The sequence below is a fragment of the Emys orbicularis genome, chromosome 3, assembly GCF_028017835.1.
Source record: "Emys orbicularis isolate rEmyOrb1 chromosome 3, rEmyOrb1.hap1, whole genome shotgun sequence".
Lineage (NCBI taxonomy): Eukaryota > Metazoa > Chordata > Testudines > Emydidae > Emys > Emys orbicularis.
The window spans coordinates 122378815-122396807 of record NC_088685.1 but is presented as its reverse complement, the minus strand read 5'-3'; the positions used below and the strand labels follow the sequence as shown (position 1 = coordinate 122396807).

The following is a 17993-nucleotide window of genomic DNA, read 5'->3' as shown; positions in this document are numbered from 1 at the left end:
CACAGACTTTGCCGAATGCACAGGAATGTTTTCTCTAGCTACAGAAGCTACCTAATGCAATGTCTATATCTATGGCCTTCCTGCTCACAAAGCGGTCATGCCCCTGCCCAAGGCTGACACAGCAACCTGGCTCAGGCAGGATCGTTAGCGAGGCATGATACTTTTGCCGTTAAGCAAACACAGCAATTCTTTCCTGGCCTCTGCCACTGAATGCCTCCATGCATTACGCTGTGCCCTATCAGTGCGGGAGGACTGCGTGAGCTTGGAAAACATGTCATCGCGAGTGCGTTTTTTGGCCTTCTAATCTGCGATAACCTCAAGGACGGAGATGAAAGGGGGAATGTAGAAAGAGTCTGGGGGGACTGCATGGTCACTTGTACTGCTGAGCGCTGCTGACTTTGCCACGCTGGCCAAACAGGAAATGAAATTCAGAAGTTCCCGGGGCTTTTCCTGTGTACCTGGATAGTGCATCTGAGTTCAAAGTACTGTCCACAGTGGTCACAGTGGAGCAGTCTGGGATAGCTCCTGGAGGACAATACCGTCGAATTGCATCCACACTACCCCAAATTCGACCCGGTAATGTCGATTTCAGCGCTAATCCCCTCTTCGGGGAGGAGTACAGAAATCAATTTTAACAGCCCTTTAAGTCGACAAAAATGGCTTCGTCGTGTGGATGGGTACAGGGTTAAATCGATCTAACGCTGCTAACTTTGACCTAAATTCGTAGTGTAGACCAGGGCTAATTTAGCCTACAGAACCTTTATTGCTGATGATGATTAAAACCCCAGTTTGAGTCTGAGCCAAGGTGGGGGTTTGCAGTGCTTACAATTAGAAAGAAAGAAAAAAGTTTTGTAAACTGACCACATTTTTTATGAAAAATCATTGACAGATCATGAACACGGAACTCCACCATGCTATTTTTACAGTCACTTTTCAGAAAACTACAATTTAAAGTTTGAGATTCTTTTAAAAGCTGTCATTCCAAGCCTTAACTCACTCAATCAGTGCAGCATATAAGAAAATTATATAATTTTGTGAGAGCCCTGCAAAACTTAGGTACAACAGGGTGAAGTAAGGACAGATATCTCCCTGACTACAAACAACAGTATAGTCAGTTTATATAATACCTCTGCTGAGAGTTTATTTTATACCACTAGAGTGTGATTGGCATTATTAGAAGCTGACTTTATGCTGCTTTTTTGGCTAGAGTTTTTAAAACAAGCCAGACACTAACTGTCAAACAGTGACACAACCACAATAAGCTCACATATAAAACACAACTCAGCAGTCCGTGGAGCTCTTTTATCCCCAGGAGAACCAAACATCTGAGGCCATATTTTTTAAAGGAGATGATATTGCCCAATCCAAGGACTGTCCCAACACACACTAGTTTTAGATGCAGACCATAGAAATGTTGCTTTGTTGGGTATGAGGAACTGTACATTTCACATAATCAAACCCTGATAGAGATGAGCGACCTTTCTTAAAAACAAAATTAAAAATTTTGTTTCAAAAGGTGACTTGTAAAAGAGAAAAAGTGCCTCCTCCCTCTTTATACTATATAACAACCAGAAAGCTATATTAAAAGAAAAATAAGACTTTTGAAAAACTCAAAAGTTAGGAAACACCAGAATTAAAGTTGCCAGTGCATAACTACAGTATCTGATTGTTTCACAAACATTAATGAATTTATCTTCCTCACACCTTTGTGAGGTGAGGTGGCTTAATTATTACACATACTAACTACCTGTGAAAAGTCTGGCTTAAGTGACTTGCCTAGCATCACATAGGAACTATGGCAGAGGCCAGGCTAGAATCCAATACAGGCCAGCATTCAACTTATTTAACCATGAGACCATCCTTTCTCTTCCTACGATCCCCTGTGTAATTCACTACACATCTACAAACTTCTGTAACAAATGAGTCAGGGATCCAACAGACAACAGCCTCTTTCACTACACAACCCTGATTCATTTCCTCAGCACCAGCTTATGTGTGCATGACATGAGGCTTGGGTCCTGTGGAAAACCTGTGATCATCTAATTAATCACAAATATGCACAGAAGCACCAAATTAAGATTGCACAATCAACCTTAATTCTGGCATTTCCTAATGTTTTGGGTGCTCGACTTGCAGCCTTAATGTTCTTTTAATGTGGTTGTTTTAATGAAATGTCTTATGTTTTTAAAAACTTAAAATTGCAACAACAACAACAAAAATTCCTATCATGTGGAACATGCTGACCCCCACATAAATCGTTAGCAGGGCTGAGAACAATGGTTCTCAACCAGGGCTATGCGTACCCCTGAGGGGTACACAAAGGTCTTCCAGTGGGATACTTCAACTCATCTAGATATTTGCCTAGTTTTACAACAGGCTACATAAAATGCACTAGTGAAGCCAGTACAAACTAAAATTTCATACGACTTGTTTATACTGCTCTATATACTATATTATACGATAACGTAACATGCATACATGCACTATACTAGACATGCATTTTATGTAATTTACTGATGCATGCAAGCATGTTAACGAGGTTGAAGTTGTAGTTTTTAAGTGAGGTAAAACTTGGGGGTACGCAAGACAAATCAGACTCCTGAAAGGGATACAGTCGTCTAGAAAGGCTGAGAACCATGGCTCTAGCTCAGGGGTGGGCAAACTTTTGCAACAACAACTTTGCCGAGGGCCACATCGGGGTTGCGCAACTGTATGGAGGGCCGGGTAGGGAAGGCTTATGTAGTTATAATGTTCTGAAACTGATGTTTCGAATGAAACTTTTTCTCTACCCCATTCAGAGTTGCTTCATGATGCTTATTGTATAGTGCAGTGATTAGGCCATGAGTACAGAAGTGTCCTTTACATAGACAGGACCTAAATTTCTAATACTTAAAAAAAAAAGTAGGAAAAAAACTTTCAATGAACACATTTGAGGCCTTCTTTGCACATTATAAAATGAACAAAACCAAAAGCCCATCTCTCTCTCTCTCACACAGACAAAATCTCCCCCCTTCTTTCCTTTGCCAGTCACTTGGGTGTGGTTTGTTTTGGTGGGGTGGGGGTTGTTTTGTTTTTAAAGTAAAACGTTTAACAATTCACCTTAGGTTCTGCAAAGTTTAGAAGCAGATGTTTTTATAACTGCATAGACTCCAAAGTTCAAGGTATGGAAAAAATCCTCCTAAATCCATTAAATGGATTTATTATTTAAGCACAACATCCAGGATCTAGACTAGGCCACAAGACTCCCTAGTGCCATTTTAAGGATGAAGTACACTATCAACACGAAGATAAACAACCATATCTTGGTCATTCTTCAAGATGAAATCTCATCTCTATTACAACTCCGACAGCACTCTAAGAAAAATGAGCAATCTCTGTATTTTACATGGAAGAGTGGTTGCTATATTTCTAAAGCTGCTGGACCAAAGACCTTCGCTCCCCCTGAGCTTTTTACTTGGTCAACTTTTTGGATTTAAGTCAAGATTTATAAATACAAACAGTGATGTTCGTAACCCAATTATCCTATAAATGGGAATGAATCCCATTTTAAGAAGTAGGGTTTTTTCTTTTTGATGTATAAATGCAGTTCAAAATCCAGTAATAATAAAGCATTGTATCTTTTCAGGAGGTGGGAGGGAATTAACATTGAAGCCTCATAAACAAGTATTAGATTCCTGCAGACTGATTTAGCAAGACATCTAACTGAATAAATCCCAGCAACAGTAAATGCAGTTCACCATTAAAAATATGTTTGCCCACTGTTCTTATACAGTAGTACCTGAAATACCAGTGCGCCTCCCTTTCCCCAAGCATACAGAATAGGAAACAACTGTTGTCTCCCATACCACTGCATGGTACCTGTTCGGAAATGTTGATTTTTTTTTATTTTTTAAATGGCAAGCTATAAGTAGCCTTAAAAAGTCACCCATATAGAGGAGGCAGGGCTTTGATACAAATACTTTGACCAAGACTTTTCAGTTTTTGGATGGCCTGGAGTTTGAATTTTTTTAAAACAGCTATTTAAATCTATATCTTACAATTTTCAGAAAGGAGATATTTGCTTCTTAATTTATTTGCACTTTTCAAGATGCTTCAATATAAAAGCTTCACTAGAAAGAACTATCTTGATATAAAATGTCTCCGCTGAGATGGCAAAAGGCTACTACTATACGGTGGTAATCTTCACCTTGGGTGCACTTAGTGTCTCTAGTTTTGCCTGAACTATTATTATGCATCTTTAAAGCAGTAAAGATGGGGAAAGTAGTACTATTCTTTCCTGATGTTAGAAAAAATAATACTGGAAAATGCATGGACAGCCATCCATATTACAAAAGATAAATTTTCTTAATATACCTGCTGAACAAGCTAAAATACAGGGATTACCAAAAAAAGGAAAGAAATAATCTTACTCTTTCAGTATTTCAGGCTGATGCCCATGACCAATGCCACACCTCCCTACTGATTTTAATGTGACCCTTCTGTTACATGTAACATCAGAATCTTGCAGGGTCACTATCAAAATAGTTTAGGCCTTTTATTTAAAGCATCTCTCATCTACTGTATATTTGTGAAGTGCCATGTAAATGTATAGCTCCATACAAGTGATTTCTCTCATAAGAGGATAGTGGATTCTGACGGACATATGTGCTTCAAGCGCACAGACGCTCACGCTCCTCAGCATCAGTGGGGTGAGATTTTCACGATTGCCATTAGAAATCAGAACATGAGGTCTCATGGAATGTTTGACTGTCTAACCACCACCACCGGACTTCTGTCTTGTAATCACTTTCCTCAGCTAATGATGTTCATAGCCTGATTCCACTTAGGATAGCTTCTGGTTCATCTGTGATAACTCTCTAAATCACATTCACTCACTCTACCATTATGCAGCAGCTGAACCCTTGGTAGGTTCTGAGTAAACAGACAAATGTGCTGCATATAATGGTTGGTACCATTTGATAATTTATGGGGGAAGGGCCTCAATTGCTGCAAAGGATAATCTTCCTTCTATAGCTCCATGTACCAAAGCTGTCAACCTACGGCTTATGGCCTTATTAAATGTGATTCATACAAAGCAGCTTTTCTGATATTAGCACCCCCGTGCTTTTGCCACAACACAACACGCTGCCGATAGCATTAAAGCACATGGAATAAGCACAAGTGTTGTGTTCTTCTCAACACTCCCTCACTTTGTGCTTAGCAAAAAGCACATGGGTAAGGAGCAGGAGAGAACAAGACGATGAACAAGAGAGGAATAACAAAGGCAGAACATGGGGGAGGTAGGAGGAAGCACACGCTAAGACTGTGAGAAGAAATGAGACTGGGAATGGGGTGGGAGGAAGTAAAGGAATGAGAGGCAAAATCATCAGCCAGAAGAACAAGGGAAGGTGTTGAAATATTCAACAGAGATTGGAAGTCCTTAGAAGCAGGGATCATCTTTTTGTTACATGTTTGTATAGCACCTAGCACAATAAGGCTCTGGCCCCTAGACACTACCACAACACAACATAAACATTTATTTTGCAGAGAAAAGTTCAGGGAAAAGGGATGGATGGGGTGGCTAGTTTTACACAATCCCTATTGTCAATTGCTGTTACAACTTTTTGTCTCCAGCTGCTTCTTTTTTGTTGTTTCATTGGAGAGCTGAATACCGTGCACACACACCCTCTGTTTCCCGATCACGCCTTTTGTCCTTAAGCCAAAATAGCTGCGAGTTCTTGTTACATTAGTGTCATTTAATTGAACTGTTCCTGGTGGCCATTCTCACTCTGGAGAAATGAATGGGAGTGGTACTCCAATGTTTTGCATAGTGTACTCCATAACATCCATAAGGGGAGGAGAGCATTAACTGTATAATAAATCCACCATTCTTTGAAACTCCATATCAGAGCTACTTGAAGTCCCCAGATAGACATATTCATTTAATTCATTAGTTTATTTCTCTGTAGTACAGACTTATTTAACTTAACCCTTTCAACAGCTGTCCATTTTCAATCTATTTGTATATTGCTTATTTACATGGTTAATTTTTCTAATAAAAGGAAGTGCCACATGAACTGGCTTTGATCAGATTTTTAATTTTTTTTCTTTAGAAATATGTGAAGATTTTATCTATTGTCACATTAAATATTAAGAATCAAAGTTATAGGAAGATTAACAATGATGGAAACTTGTAGTCTAAAAGAGCTAAAGGGAAGCAATGAAAATACACCTCTACCCCTATATAACACAACCCGATATAACACAAATTCAGATATAACGCGGTAAAGCAGCGCTCTGGAGTGGGCGGGGCTGCGCACTCCGGCGGATCAAAGCAAGTTCAATATAACATGGTTTCACCTATAACGCGGTAAGATTTGTTGGCTCCCGAGGACAGCGTTATATTGGGGTAGAGGTGTACATGCATTGACAAAATAAAAATAGATAAATCACATCTCAAATTGGCAGTACAGAGACTCTAATACATAAGCCACTGACTATATAAACTAGAATTTTGGCTTAATACAACAAGCAGCAACCCACTAACCCCCCTCTTTTGTCACATAACTGCAGAAGTGCTAACTGGCCACTTCATCTTGAATGGTCACTTACAATATGCATTAACTACTCATGCTAAACAATCTGTTACACCTTGTGTTTAGCTGTGACACTGAGGTTATGTCTACACTTAAACGGCTACAGGAGCGCGCAACTGTGTTGCTGTAGCACTTCAGTGTAGACACTCATTACGACAGGAGTTCTCCCGTTACTGTAGCTAATCCACCTCTCCCAGAGGCAGTTGTTAGGTCAATGGAAGAATTCTAGCGCTGTCTACACCAGGGGTTAGGTTGGCTTAACTACATTGCTCCAGGGTGTGGATTTTTCACAACCCTGACTGACATAGCTAGGTCAACTTTACTTTTTAGTGTAGACCTGGTCTGAGCGCCTTTCCCAAACCTGGAGAAGAGCTCTGTGTATGCTCAAAAGCTTGTCTCTCTCACCAACAGAAGTTGGTCCAATAAAAGATATTACCTCAGCCACCTTGTCTCTCTCTATAAACAAGAACTGTTATAGTGCCTAATACAATGGCGCCCCAAGCCACTACTGTAATACAGATAAGAATAAATATTATTGTGACAAAGCCAAATTTGGAACTATTTAATCAGCAGAATTTTGATTCTTTAGTACATATAATTTAATAGCCTAGTTGTCTAAGGCAGCTGTGTTATATCATGCCACGGCTTAACTGGGTGTGCTATTTATATCATGGAGACTTTACTAATCTGACTATACACTACTCTAATCTAGTCTGTCACTCTACATTCTAATTTGTTTTATAATAAAAAAAATATTTATAATAAGCAGGCCAAATTCTATTCTCAATAAAACTGGCGTAAATCTGAAATAACTCTTTGGAAGGTAGTGGGATTTATGCTAGGTAACAGAGCAAAATTTGTCCCAGTACTGTATACCATAATCAACTCCGTGCTTATTTTATTTCTACAGCACATTTTATCTCCTTAACATGGAAAGAATGGAGAATATAATAAAAGGCATTATTTACTACAAGATAGTCTTTTGGCAAGTAATTCCAACTGGAGTATCTTGATTCCATTTTTACAGTTAAAACTGCAACTTGATTGTGAACGTCCACAAACAAATGAAACAGTAGTTTCTTTGATTCAATCCTCTCTTTTCGCCCATTTTTGGGAGGCTAAAAAGGAAGTCTATTTCTGTTTAAAACAGTACCTAAACCAAACATAATATTTATCTCTCTCCTAGAAGTTTAAACATGCACATAAAGATGCTGTCAGAAGTCAGTTGTTGGTTGCCCAGAGACAAGTGTCTATAAATTTTTTGTCTGTCCTAGAACAATCCCGCTATACTTGACAGGCAATTACTTTGCAATTACATTGTGAAGTGTTTATAGTTTTTAATGGGCATCTTATCCATTATCTTAATAATTACCATAGCTCATAAACCTCATTCCTCTGCCATTTGAATGTTCAATGTATCTTGAGTATATTTATATTCAAGACAAAGTTACATGAGGAGGTTAGAAGTGACCTTTATCATCAAAATTCTGAGAGCCAACACATCAGCAATCTGGTAGCAATCTTGCTAGTTTTATAGCTGGCTCCCTAATAAGCCTCCTTCAAACAAACAAGTACATTTTCTTTGAATATATTAGAACATCCATGACAAATAATGTACATTTCCCCGGTAACAAATCTTCATTGCCATTTAAGTGATAGAAAAAACCTCCAGGCACTGAAATCTTAAAAGGTACAATATGTATATTTCAACAATCAGATGCGAACAAAGGTTTCAGGTTCATTTACGGAAAAGCTGTTGAGTCTGACTCCAGTTCTAAAGTTCTTATTTAAGCAGAATCCATTATCTGCCAGTAAGAACTTTTTAACAACACTACTGCACAGTGAAATCTAAAGGGACAATGTCAACCTGCTTAAAAACATAGTTATTTCTAAAACCTGATAATCCTATTCCTAAATCATATAAGCTCTCTACTTCCTCTCCTTGGATTCTTTTCCCCCAGTGCATAAAAATGAATTTTTTTTGGTAACATATTTTTAAACCAAAAAATATTGACTAGGTGGCCAACAGTCCGCAGGAAATATGCTTTATATGCATGTACCGCAAAAGCAATTTCAAATCAACAAGGCAAAGCAGTGTTGCCAGCTCTTGTGATTTTATTGCGAGTCTACAGATATCCAGCGCTTTTCTTAAAGCCCCAGCATGTGATTGGGGAGAATTTCCACTTTCAATTTTTAAAAGGACGTTTTTACCCCTCACATTTGCAGAGAAAAGATTGAAAATTTGACTTGAGTGCTTCCTAAAGGCTCAGAAACCAGGAGGCAAATAAAATTACTCAAAATGTTGTTGTTTTAAATTTTGTGATGGGGGGGGGAGACACCCAATTCTTTTTGAGCGCTTGAGGTTGGGAATGCTGCATTAGGGCCTGCCTTATTGTCAGTTTGTGGGATCTCCTGCTGGCATACTAGGCCAAGGAGTCTAGCAATCGTGGAGACAATAGGTTAGCGCCTACATAGAATGTGGGAGCATCACACTCCCTTTCCTTCAGAGTCCCTTACTGGTGTGACTACAGCCTTAAGCTCCACGCTAAAGAGGATACTATCAATACAGGGAGAATTGGCTCTAGGTTCCAAAAAGAGATCCCTGGTGGTGGCAGTAGCAGCCAGAAAACATCTGAACTTGCAGAGGGAAGAGGTGAGAGATACAGAGTTTATGGGGGGGGGGGGGGGAGGCTGAGGGAAATAGGCAAAGAGAAGCTGTAGAGATGTTAACATGCAGAGATGTTAACATGCAGGGCGAGCGTGACGGGGGTAGAATTTTCTGAAGGGGACTGAAAGGCAAAAGCGGACCATGACTCAAGAAGAGGTCAAAGACAGGAGGGGAAATGACACTTGGAGGGTGTCACACTGGACAAGAGATGAAGAGGAAGGGATTGGACCATATCCCTGGCATTCACATGCTGCTCTCTGGGGGTGGGGACAGGGAATAACAGGATCGGTGCGGAGTTATTTAACAATTGGGGTGGGAGAAAATGAACAGAGCACAAGTTAACTCTCCTAATAAAAGGGCTTTGAAAAGTATTTGTTGCAGCTGCAATGAGCAAGTCCAAGCCCATTACTGGGGTGGCCAGCTTGCTGAGAAGAAAGAGCGTTGGCCCAGGTGACACCGGCAGCATGGAAACTTGACAGAAGAGAATGAAAACAGTTTCTAATGTGCTTTAATACTGAGTTTAAAAAATTAAAAACATTCCAGTCAGACTGTGGCTCCCCAGCAAGGTGCATGGCATGGAGAAGGCTCAGGGATCCCCTTCCCTCCCTCGACTACAATCCCAGAACTCATCCCTCCTGAGTGCAAGCACAGCACTACTGGTCACACCAGAAAGGCCACTGTGCCCACCTCCAGTGTCAGGTCAGACACTTGAGCTGCTCCCCTACAAGTTCCCTCTCCATCCCCTCTGTCCCCAGAAGTACTCGGTCTCTGCCTCTCTCCTGCTGAGCCAGAACAGCTCCAGGAATGAGCTGCTGGTCAAGGAGAGACCTTCCCTACTCCCCCGCCGCACATCTGAAACTTCTAGAGCCATCAGGCAGCCCTATGGTTCCTCCCCACTTCCTCACTATTCACATCCTAGAACTGTTCTATCACTATTTGCAGGTTAGGATTGGTACCAACCATCGACCCTGTCAAGGGTTAGAAACTGTGTCATCTTTTCTTTTTAGTAACAGGACTAATGCTTGGGCTCAAAAATGCCAATTCTAATTTTAGAAGGACAAGTTAAAAATTACATTCTGGTCTAACATTGGTAACAATAGATTAAAAGTAACACCTGCAATTACTAACACTGAATAACTGCAGAAAAAACTATTTTTCTCTCATTTTCGGTTTATTTACTTTCTGCATGAAACAGCCCTTTGGGAAGAGTCAGTTTCCTTTCTGTTTGGGTCCTTCAGACAGCAAAAGGGGACAGAGTTTTTTTTATTTTATTTTTATTTGGGATCGTATCCCTTTAAAATCTGAATATGAAAATACATTTCACGCTACAGTCCCGCTGAGCAGGGATTCTCTACTAATTCTCAAACCACTTGGGTGAGAAAACAGGTGCAGTTGTCTTTTTAAACTAGAATTTTAACACTGATTTAAAGCCTCTCATGTGAAGTTAATTACTTCTGATATTTTGAAAAGGAATGAAAACAAACGAGTTGCCCTACTTTACTGAACACAAACAGCAATTTTTGACTAACGAAAGTGTAAGGTATTTAACATGTGGTCTGGATTCACTGCATGGGAATATACTTATCCTCACTATGTTTTAAAGTTCTATCACGCTGGAATGTTAGTTAACATACAAAATTTTGCTAAATGCTTTGAAATTCACTCTGCAGTTTGCAGATTTGAAAAAGAAAAATGTACACACACAATACAAAACTATTTTAAAAGAATATAAGAACTACTGAACGCAAGGAAATTCACTAGCATCTCCTATACTAGGCACAATGGTGTGCATTATGGGTATGTCTATACACCAGCGTGAGTAGACAGACACATGCTAGCTCTGCTCGAGCTAGTGCACTAAAAATAGCAACGTGGCCACGGCAGCACAGGCTAGCCACAGCGTACAAGCCTGCCCGACCCCATGAGTACATACTTGGGTGGCTAGCCCAAGCCACCACCACTACACTGCTATTTTTAGTGCACTAGATCAAGCAGAGCTAGCATGCATCTGTCTTCCTGTGCTGAAGCATGTACCCCGCTGCTGTGTAGACACACCTTAAAGGAAGTAGCCACAGCAGCGCCTCTGTGGTCAGAATGGAACTGTAGGATATTCAGCATGGTGCGTTTCAGACTCTTAGGGTGATATCCCACTGAAATCAATGGAAGTTTTGCCACTGAATTAAATGATGCCAGGATTTCACCCTTGGCCCTTAATTTACTATAGAAACAAAAGTAAGGATAGGATTTTCTGAAGTGCTCAGAGTTGGCCTAACACTGCTCCTACCAAAGTCAATGGTAAAACTCCCACGAGTCAATGGGAGCTGAGTTAGGTTAACACTGAGCACTTCAGAAAAATCTCACCATTAAATCCTTTCTGTTTCTATAATATATTACATGTAAGTCCATTTTAAGTTCCCTTTGTAGTACCAGAGTAGTGTCAAGGAGCCTGGAGTAAGTGAGAATCAGGCCCGTCTCCTTTATCCCAAGGTAACAAAAGCTGTCACAAAACAGACCATTTGCACATGCTGACTTCTGAAACAAAATAAATGGGACCAGGCTATTTCATTATACACTTTTTTCTTATGCATCTGCAAAAACATTAATTGCTAGTCAGAGTAAGATGGCAGCCACTCTGCAGTTTCAAATTCTAACAATTATCCTTAAATCTCCAGTTACCTTACAGTAGAAAATGTATAAAACACAGCCACGGCTCACACCAAAGAGCCTTTCCATACCCAATTGTTGTATGATTCCATGAGTCATTTAAGCAGTGCGTAAATAAGCCACCATTCTATGCACGTCAGTAACCTGTTACTGGAGACTCTCCCCTGGTAGTCACTCTCGTCACTAACAGGAATGCTAGGACAATCAGAAAGAGAACACTGGATACAAAAAAAGCAGGTTTTCAAATGAACATTTTCAATGATCATCAAAAATATCTCAAAAAACACAGCAATGGCATCCAGTTCCTCTATTCATTTAACAACGGTCTCATGTGCTCCCCCAAAGCACACTATTATATTTACTTTCTCTACACTCCCCTCCGTAAATAAAAAGCCGCAGAATTGAAACTTTGGGTCATTTGCTGTGCCAATAATACATTGTTGAAATTAATTATACCCAAATCAATAGCATTTGTCTATGTAGGTTTTCACCTCCTACACTCTATTCATTACAGGAATCCATACATTTATAATTCAGCGCATAATATTAAAGCAGCAGTGCATGTCAGGAAGACGACAAACTTGACATACAGCACTAGCTTTATCCCAATGGGAGTATCTAGAAAAACGCCTATCACCACCATCAAGGGACAAGATGATACCCAAAGGGCGGGACAAGGGAATTCCCAATAACCATGCCTATGTACTAGAGGCTTAAACTTGAAGTCAATCCCTTCCCATCACACACACTTTGTGCATCAGTTGTAGGTTTAATTAGAGATACACGTACACAGTAGGATATGCCTCCAAAATCAGCAGTCAGCTCATTGTGTAAGGGGGAGGGAAGAGAAAGGATGACAGCATAAAAACGAGGAAAGAGAAGAAAATATCTTGGAGCTGAGAGATTTCCAAACACTCCACAAGGCAGGGTTAATGTCACAGATTGCACCCTCAATCCTACTTGTATACTTGGGAAACCTCTTTTGCAGAAGGTTTCATACTACTTATTGCCATACATCAATTGAAGTAAAATCTTGCAATTAAAATTTATTCCAAATGTTTCATAAGTGTATATTAAAGATGTGAATATTTTGGGTATTTCCACGGTTTAACAATTTCATTTATTTAAAAAGTGGAACTAAAGAAGTCTAACTTGATAGAAAAGTTATTTTCTATAAATATTTTTGAATCATCCTATAGAATTTAATAGAGTAGTATATTCCTGCTGTAGGCTAGGTAAAAAACCCTAAAAAAACCACAACCTACTATAGAAAAGTTCTCATTCTCCATTCTATCCTATAGCTTTTTAGAATAATTTCTGTAGAGCCCTATTGGTTTTATCCCTAGGAAATTAGATAGAATTTTCCAATAGAGTAAAATTAAAGAAGGCCAAATGCAGCAAATCTGGCACAGAAGTTCCCATGCTAGCCAAGCCCAGAGAGGCAGCATTCGGGGTACTAGGCCAGCAGGAGCTTCTAATGACAGCCACTGAATCAACAGAATCCTAGCTGCCCAAAGCCACTTTCTTCCCAGTTTCCTGTCAGGACCAGGCACTTCTAATGCTGCCCTGCCCCATTTTGTAACCCTAAACATAGAAATGGAGCCAGGGCCGCCCAGAGGATTCAGGGGGGCTGGGGCAAAACGGGGGAGCGGACATAAAAAAAGGCGCCACCCGCTGCGGCACTTGTACTCACCGGGCAGCGCTGTGAGTCTGCGGCAGCGGCGGGTCCTTCACTCGCTCCGCATCTTCGGCAGCACTGAAGGACCCGCCGCCGAAATGCCGCCGAAGACCTGGAGCGACTGAAGGGCCCCCCGCCGCCGAAGACCCGGACCGCCGCCGGGTGAGTAAAAATTAAAAAGGTGCCTCTAGCCAGGAAAGGGATTCTCGGCCAGGGCTCGCGGGGCCCCTATGGGGCCTGGGGCAAATTGCCCCACTTCCCCGCCCCCCTCCCCTCCCCCAGGGCGGCCCTGAATGGAGCTATGGACTATATGCACTCCCAGAACCTGGTCATTTACTCAGTTTCCAGCACCAGGGATCTCTGCCGTTATTTGCACAAGCACAAACCCAATGGCAAACCGGGCCCAACATGTTTAAGATCCCAAATAAGAAAAATTACAAAGAAAACATGTTAATTTTATTTGTGAGACTCTGTAGTGCCCAATTACAGGTAACTGGGAGAATGTGCTACTGTTACTACAGCTACAATCAAAGTCAAACAGCCCAGAGACCCAGAAAGAAAATACTCCACCACAGCCACTTGGGTAAACAAAGGAAAAATGGCCAAAGGAAGTAATTCAGAATGGAGGAGGAGGAGGAGGAGGGGAGAAGTGTGTTCTTCATTATACTGGTACAGATCAAGGCCTAGTCCCAGGTTTCCACATTTCTTCTTTAACAACTGGACTTCACTGTCCACAAAATACAATGTCCTGCACTGTTTCAAGTGTTCCCTTTGTGCAGCAGGGGACAACTCAGAAGAAAGATGGAGAAGGAGAAAACGTGGGTAGTAGAAGGGCTTTTCATACAGCATGTTAAAAATATAAAACGTATTTGTAATTGAAGGCCATATGCATGAGCACACAGAGAGCTATGGGCCTCAAACCAAAATCCTGGATACAAACACCCCCCCAGACTTGCTCCAGACTTTATGGTTCAGCCCCCATCTCTGCATGTGTCAATGATTTACAATCTTAAATCTTTTAACTTGTTTTTAAAAGAACATAGTCATTCACCTTTACACACTAACAAGCACAAAAGATTATGCCAGTTCAGTCTTCGAAGACACTTCTGTCAAAAGAGCAGTGCATATTAGAGCTAAAGTTAACAAGTATCACTAAGAACAGTTAAAATAGTATAATATCTTGGATTTTAGATATAGGAAATAATTTGTTAGGTGGAACTGTACTGTAGAGTGGAGTTTCCAATTCCAGCAGATATTATCCAGTGGACACTTCCTGCCGTTACCTAATCAAAAAACAGGATTAATCTATAATCAAAAGCTCTCAACACTTTACACTCCACTCTTTGTACCCACCCTTGGGCATCAGTGGCCCATGCCATGCCATTTCCCCAGCAGGGATTGCATGAGGCAGGATGCAGTGGCATGAGGCAGGATGCAGTGGCACAAATAAGTGCCAGAAAGAGTGGTGTTTCAGTTGTGCATTCCCAACTTTACCAACCAAAAAATATCCCTTTAACAAAAAATAAATGCAAAAATCCCAGGGCCATTAGAGTAAGGGTGATGCTCTCCATCCTGGAATTACATGAAATTACCGCAGAGCATCTCTGCATGATTCTGGACAACCCATCTATCTTCCACCACCAGTTGGGTGTTTTGTGAAGTCCCCAGTCATCATCTCTCACTCAAGCCTGCTGCAGGGCACTTCGGTTTGTAGTTTCTAGGAGAGAGCCACGCTCCATCCTCAATAGCTTTCCTTTTCACTAGGCTACTAAGCAAGAGTTTAACATTATGTAAAGCACCACTACCACAGCCTTTAAATCCACCACAGTCTATTTATTGAACTAGCCTAGGGATTAAAATACATTGGGAGAAGAAGAGGAGAAAGGAGCAAACAAAAATAAATTCATTCCCTGCAGTGTCCCAAGACCTTTTCTCTCCATGGGCCTAATCCAAAAATCCACTGAAGGCACTGGAAAGTCTTCCACTGACTCCAATGGGATTTGGTTCAGGCCCCAAGTCTCCAACCCTGTCATGCCAAATTTTAAGCAGAAATGCTGCATCCTCTATTTAACTTCTGCTGCCGAGGCTAGCTTTAAATTCAAGCCTTACATGTGACATGTAGTTCCCTTACCTCGCTGTTGTGTCCCCTCAGGTTGAAGTTGATCCTCTGAGGGGTGTTCCGGTCTCTCCGACAATGACTGGAGGTGAAAGTCACTCCGACAACTCCCCTGCCATTGCCTGTTGCCAGCCAGCCTTCTTCATAGTACCGCCTCCTGCACACTGGTTTCTCCTTCTCACTTTTGGGAACTCTACCTTTCCAGGAGAGGCAGAGGATGTTGGAATCGCTGCAGAGAACAGGCCCATGTTCCACCGCTGCATACATGCTTTTTTTTATCTTTAATTGTTGACATAAGAAAGTAATATGTCTAGTGCACAAAATTTAAATCTATTTTTTTATTGATAAGACTGATCTGGGATAGATCATTGGAGGGGAGAACACGGATCAGTGTTTATAAATATCCACCAAATGCATAGTGAAAAATTCTTCTATAAAAGACAATGGCAGTTGGCTAAGAAAAAGTAACACTTAAAAAAAAAAATCAGGTTCCTTTTGTCTTTGAGTCATTAGAGTGAGGGTGCACTTATCCTTTGGAGAAACAGCTACTTCATAAGAGGCGCTCAAGAAGTGGTAAGTCGTCTTTTTGCTCAATTTGATATAATCTTTATACAGCCTGAGATTCCAGTTTAGCGTAATGCAATTCCAGAGACAAAGAGTTGCAAATGTGTAGATTTCAAGTAACTTAAGGCTTTAAGATTTCCTCCAGTCAGATTTTCTTCAAAAGTTCAGTCGCAGAAATTTAAACACGCACACACATATACATGTAGATATATATGACATTCATCTTTCCCAAGCTGCCCTCTGGCATAACTTCTCCGCCAAGCGAATTTCTGCTGCTAAAGCTGAAAGAGATTGCATAAAGGGAAAAAAAGGCACACAAACCGTGCGAAACAACAGATCCGAGCTTGTGCAGGCACCACCGTGCCAGGCCAGATGGGAAATCCCTCTCGGTACTAATCTACTCGGTGGATTCAATGGTTTTTGCAATCCAAAGACAGTCCTATTTTCATTGCAGCTCTTTTTTCCACCAGAGACCCAACACAACCTGAACTGTTTATCATGCTATCTCGCCTGCTTTCCCACTTCTCGCTGCCACACAGGCATGAAAAAGAAAACCCCTTTTCATTTAGCAGAATCAAAAATCCTCTAAAGCTTTTAGAGCAGATAAGTTTGCCTCAGGTGAACCATGAAATTCTCGCTCCTACAGAACAGGGCTGCAGGTCAGGCGGTTTTTCTTTTCCTTTTCCCTTTTTCCTGCTACAAAAGAATCAGATTTTTCACCCTGCTGCAAAAACAAGTGCCAAAATTAAAGCATGTCAAGAAAGCACTCATTTGCAAACCTTCTAGGATTCGAGGAAGGAAGAAAAATAATCAACAAACAAAAAAAAGAGGAGCAGCACTAGAAATCTGACTTCCCAGTTTCACTATTTCCCTAGATATTTTCCTTCCTTGTTTGATGGGCTCCTTCCTTCTTGAGGCTTGTCTAGAGCTCAGATTCATAGTTCCAAAAGACCACATTTGCAGCTGTACATGAAGGAAACATACGTAGTGTTCTGATGGTTTTAGATGAATAACATTTATGAGTTTATACCATACTAAGCAGAAAGAGAAAAGAAAAGGAAGGGACAAAGTACGTTCAATGACCTGGTTAACTCAATACAGAGGATGAGGTTTGTCAGTTCAATGCCCAAACTTGTCCCATTGTTTCTAAACTTACTTTCTTCCAGTCATTACCACACAATAAATGGTCACTATTTATTAGTCCAGTACATTAAACTCAATTAAAGTTTACTGAGCTCAATGCAAAAAATGTGCCAAAGACAGTTCATTGTTCCTTTTGCAATATCTAAGTCAGTTTCCTCCCCACACTGCCTCTCTCTCAATTATTCCTTTAGATTGTGGAGGTATTTGTGAGGCTTGTTCTGTGGCAGAGGGTGTTCTTTCTTCCTCTTCTTGCAAACCTTTTTCACCCGTGAAGACCATGTGGAAAGCGGACCATTAGTGGCAGGTGTCTTTCCATGGGCTCTTGATCCCTGTGCTGTCAAGTTCCTCCATCTGGTTCTTAAGTTAATTTTCATCAATTGCGAAACTCCCAGGAGTATGCAAGAACAAGTCAGCGTGGCTATGGAAATATGTGGGTATATACATACACACGGTGTACACAAGGTCACTCAACCTGGTACTTGGAACTGCATCTACCTTTTCAGCTTCACTATGGTAGTCTAATAAGATGTCTATTTTTCAAAGCCTTAACATCCTGGATTCTTCCAATTCTGTAAAACAAAGCAC

General features: G+C 40.8%; 1 protein-coding gene across 3 annotated transcripts in view; it reads right to left on the bottom strand.

The window, feature by feature from the left end:
• The window catches only part of TULP4 (TUB like protein 4), a 232943-nt gene extending 216975 nt beyond the window's left edge, over window positions 1-15968 (bottom strand). For all 3 annotated transcript variants that reach the window (XM_065401692.1, XM_065401694.1, XM_065401693.1), the window contains exon 1: window positions 15717-15968. In XM_065401692.1, the coding sequence (XP_065257764.1) occupies window positions 15717-15968 (252 nt within the window). The remainder of the gene's footprint in view (window positions 1-15716) is intronic.
• Window positions 15969-17993: the final 2025 nt, after the last annotated feature.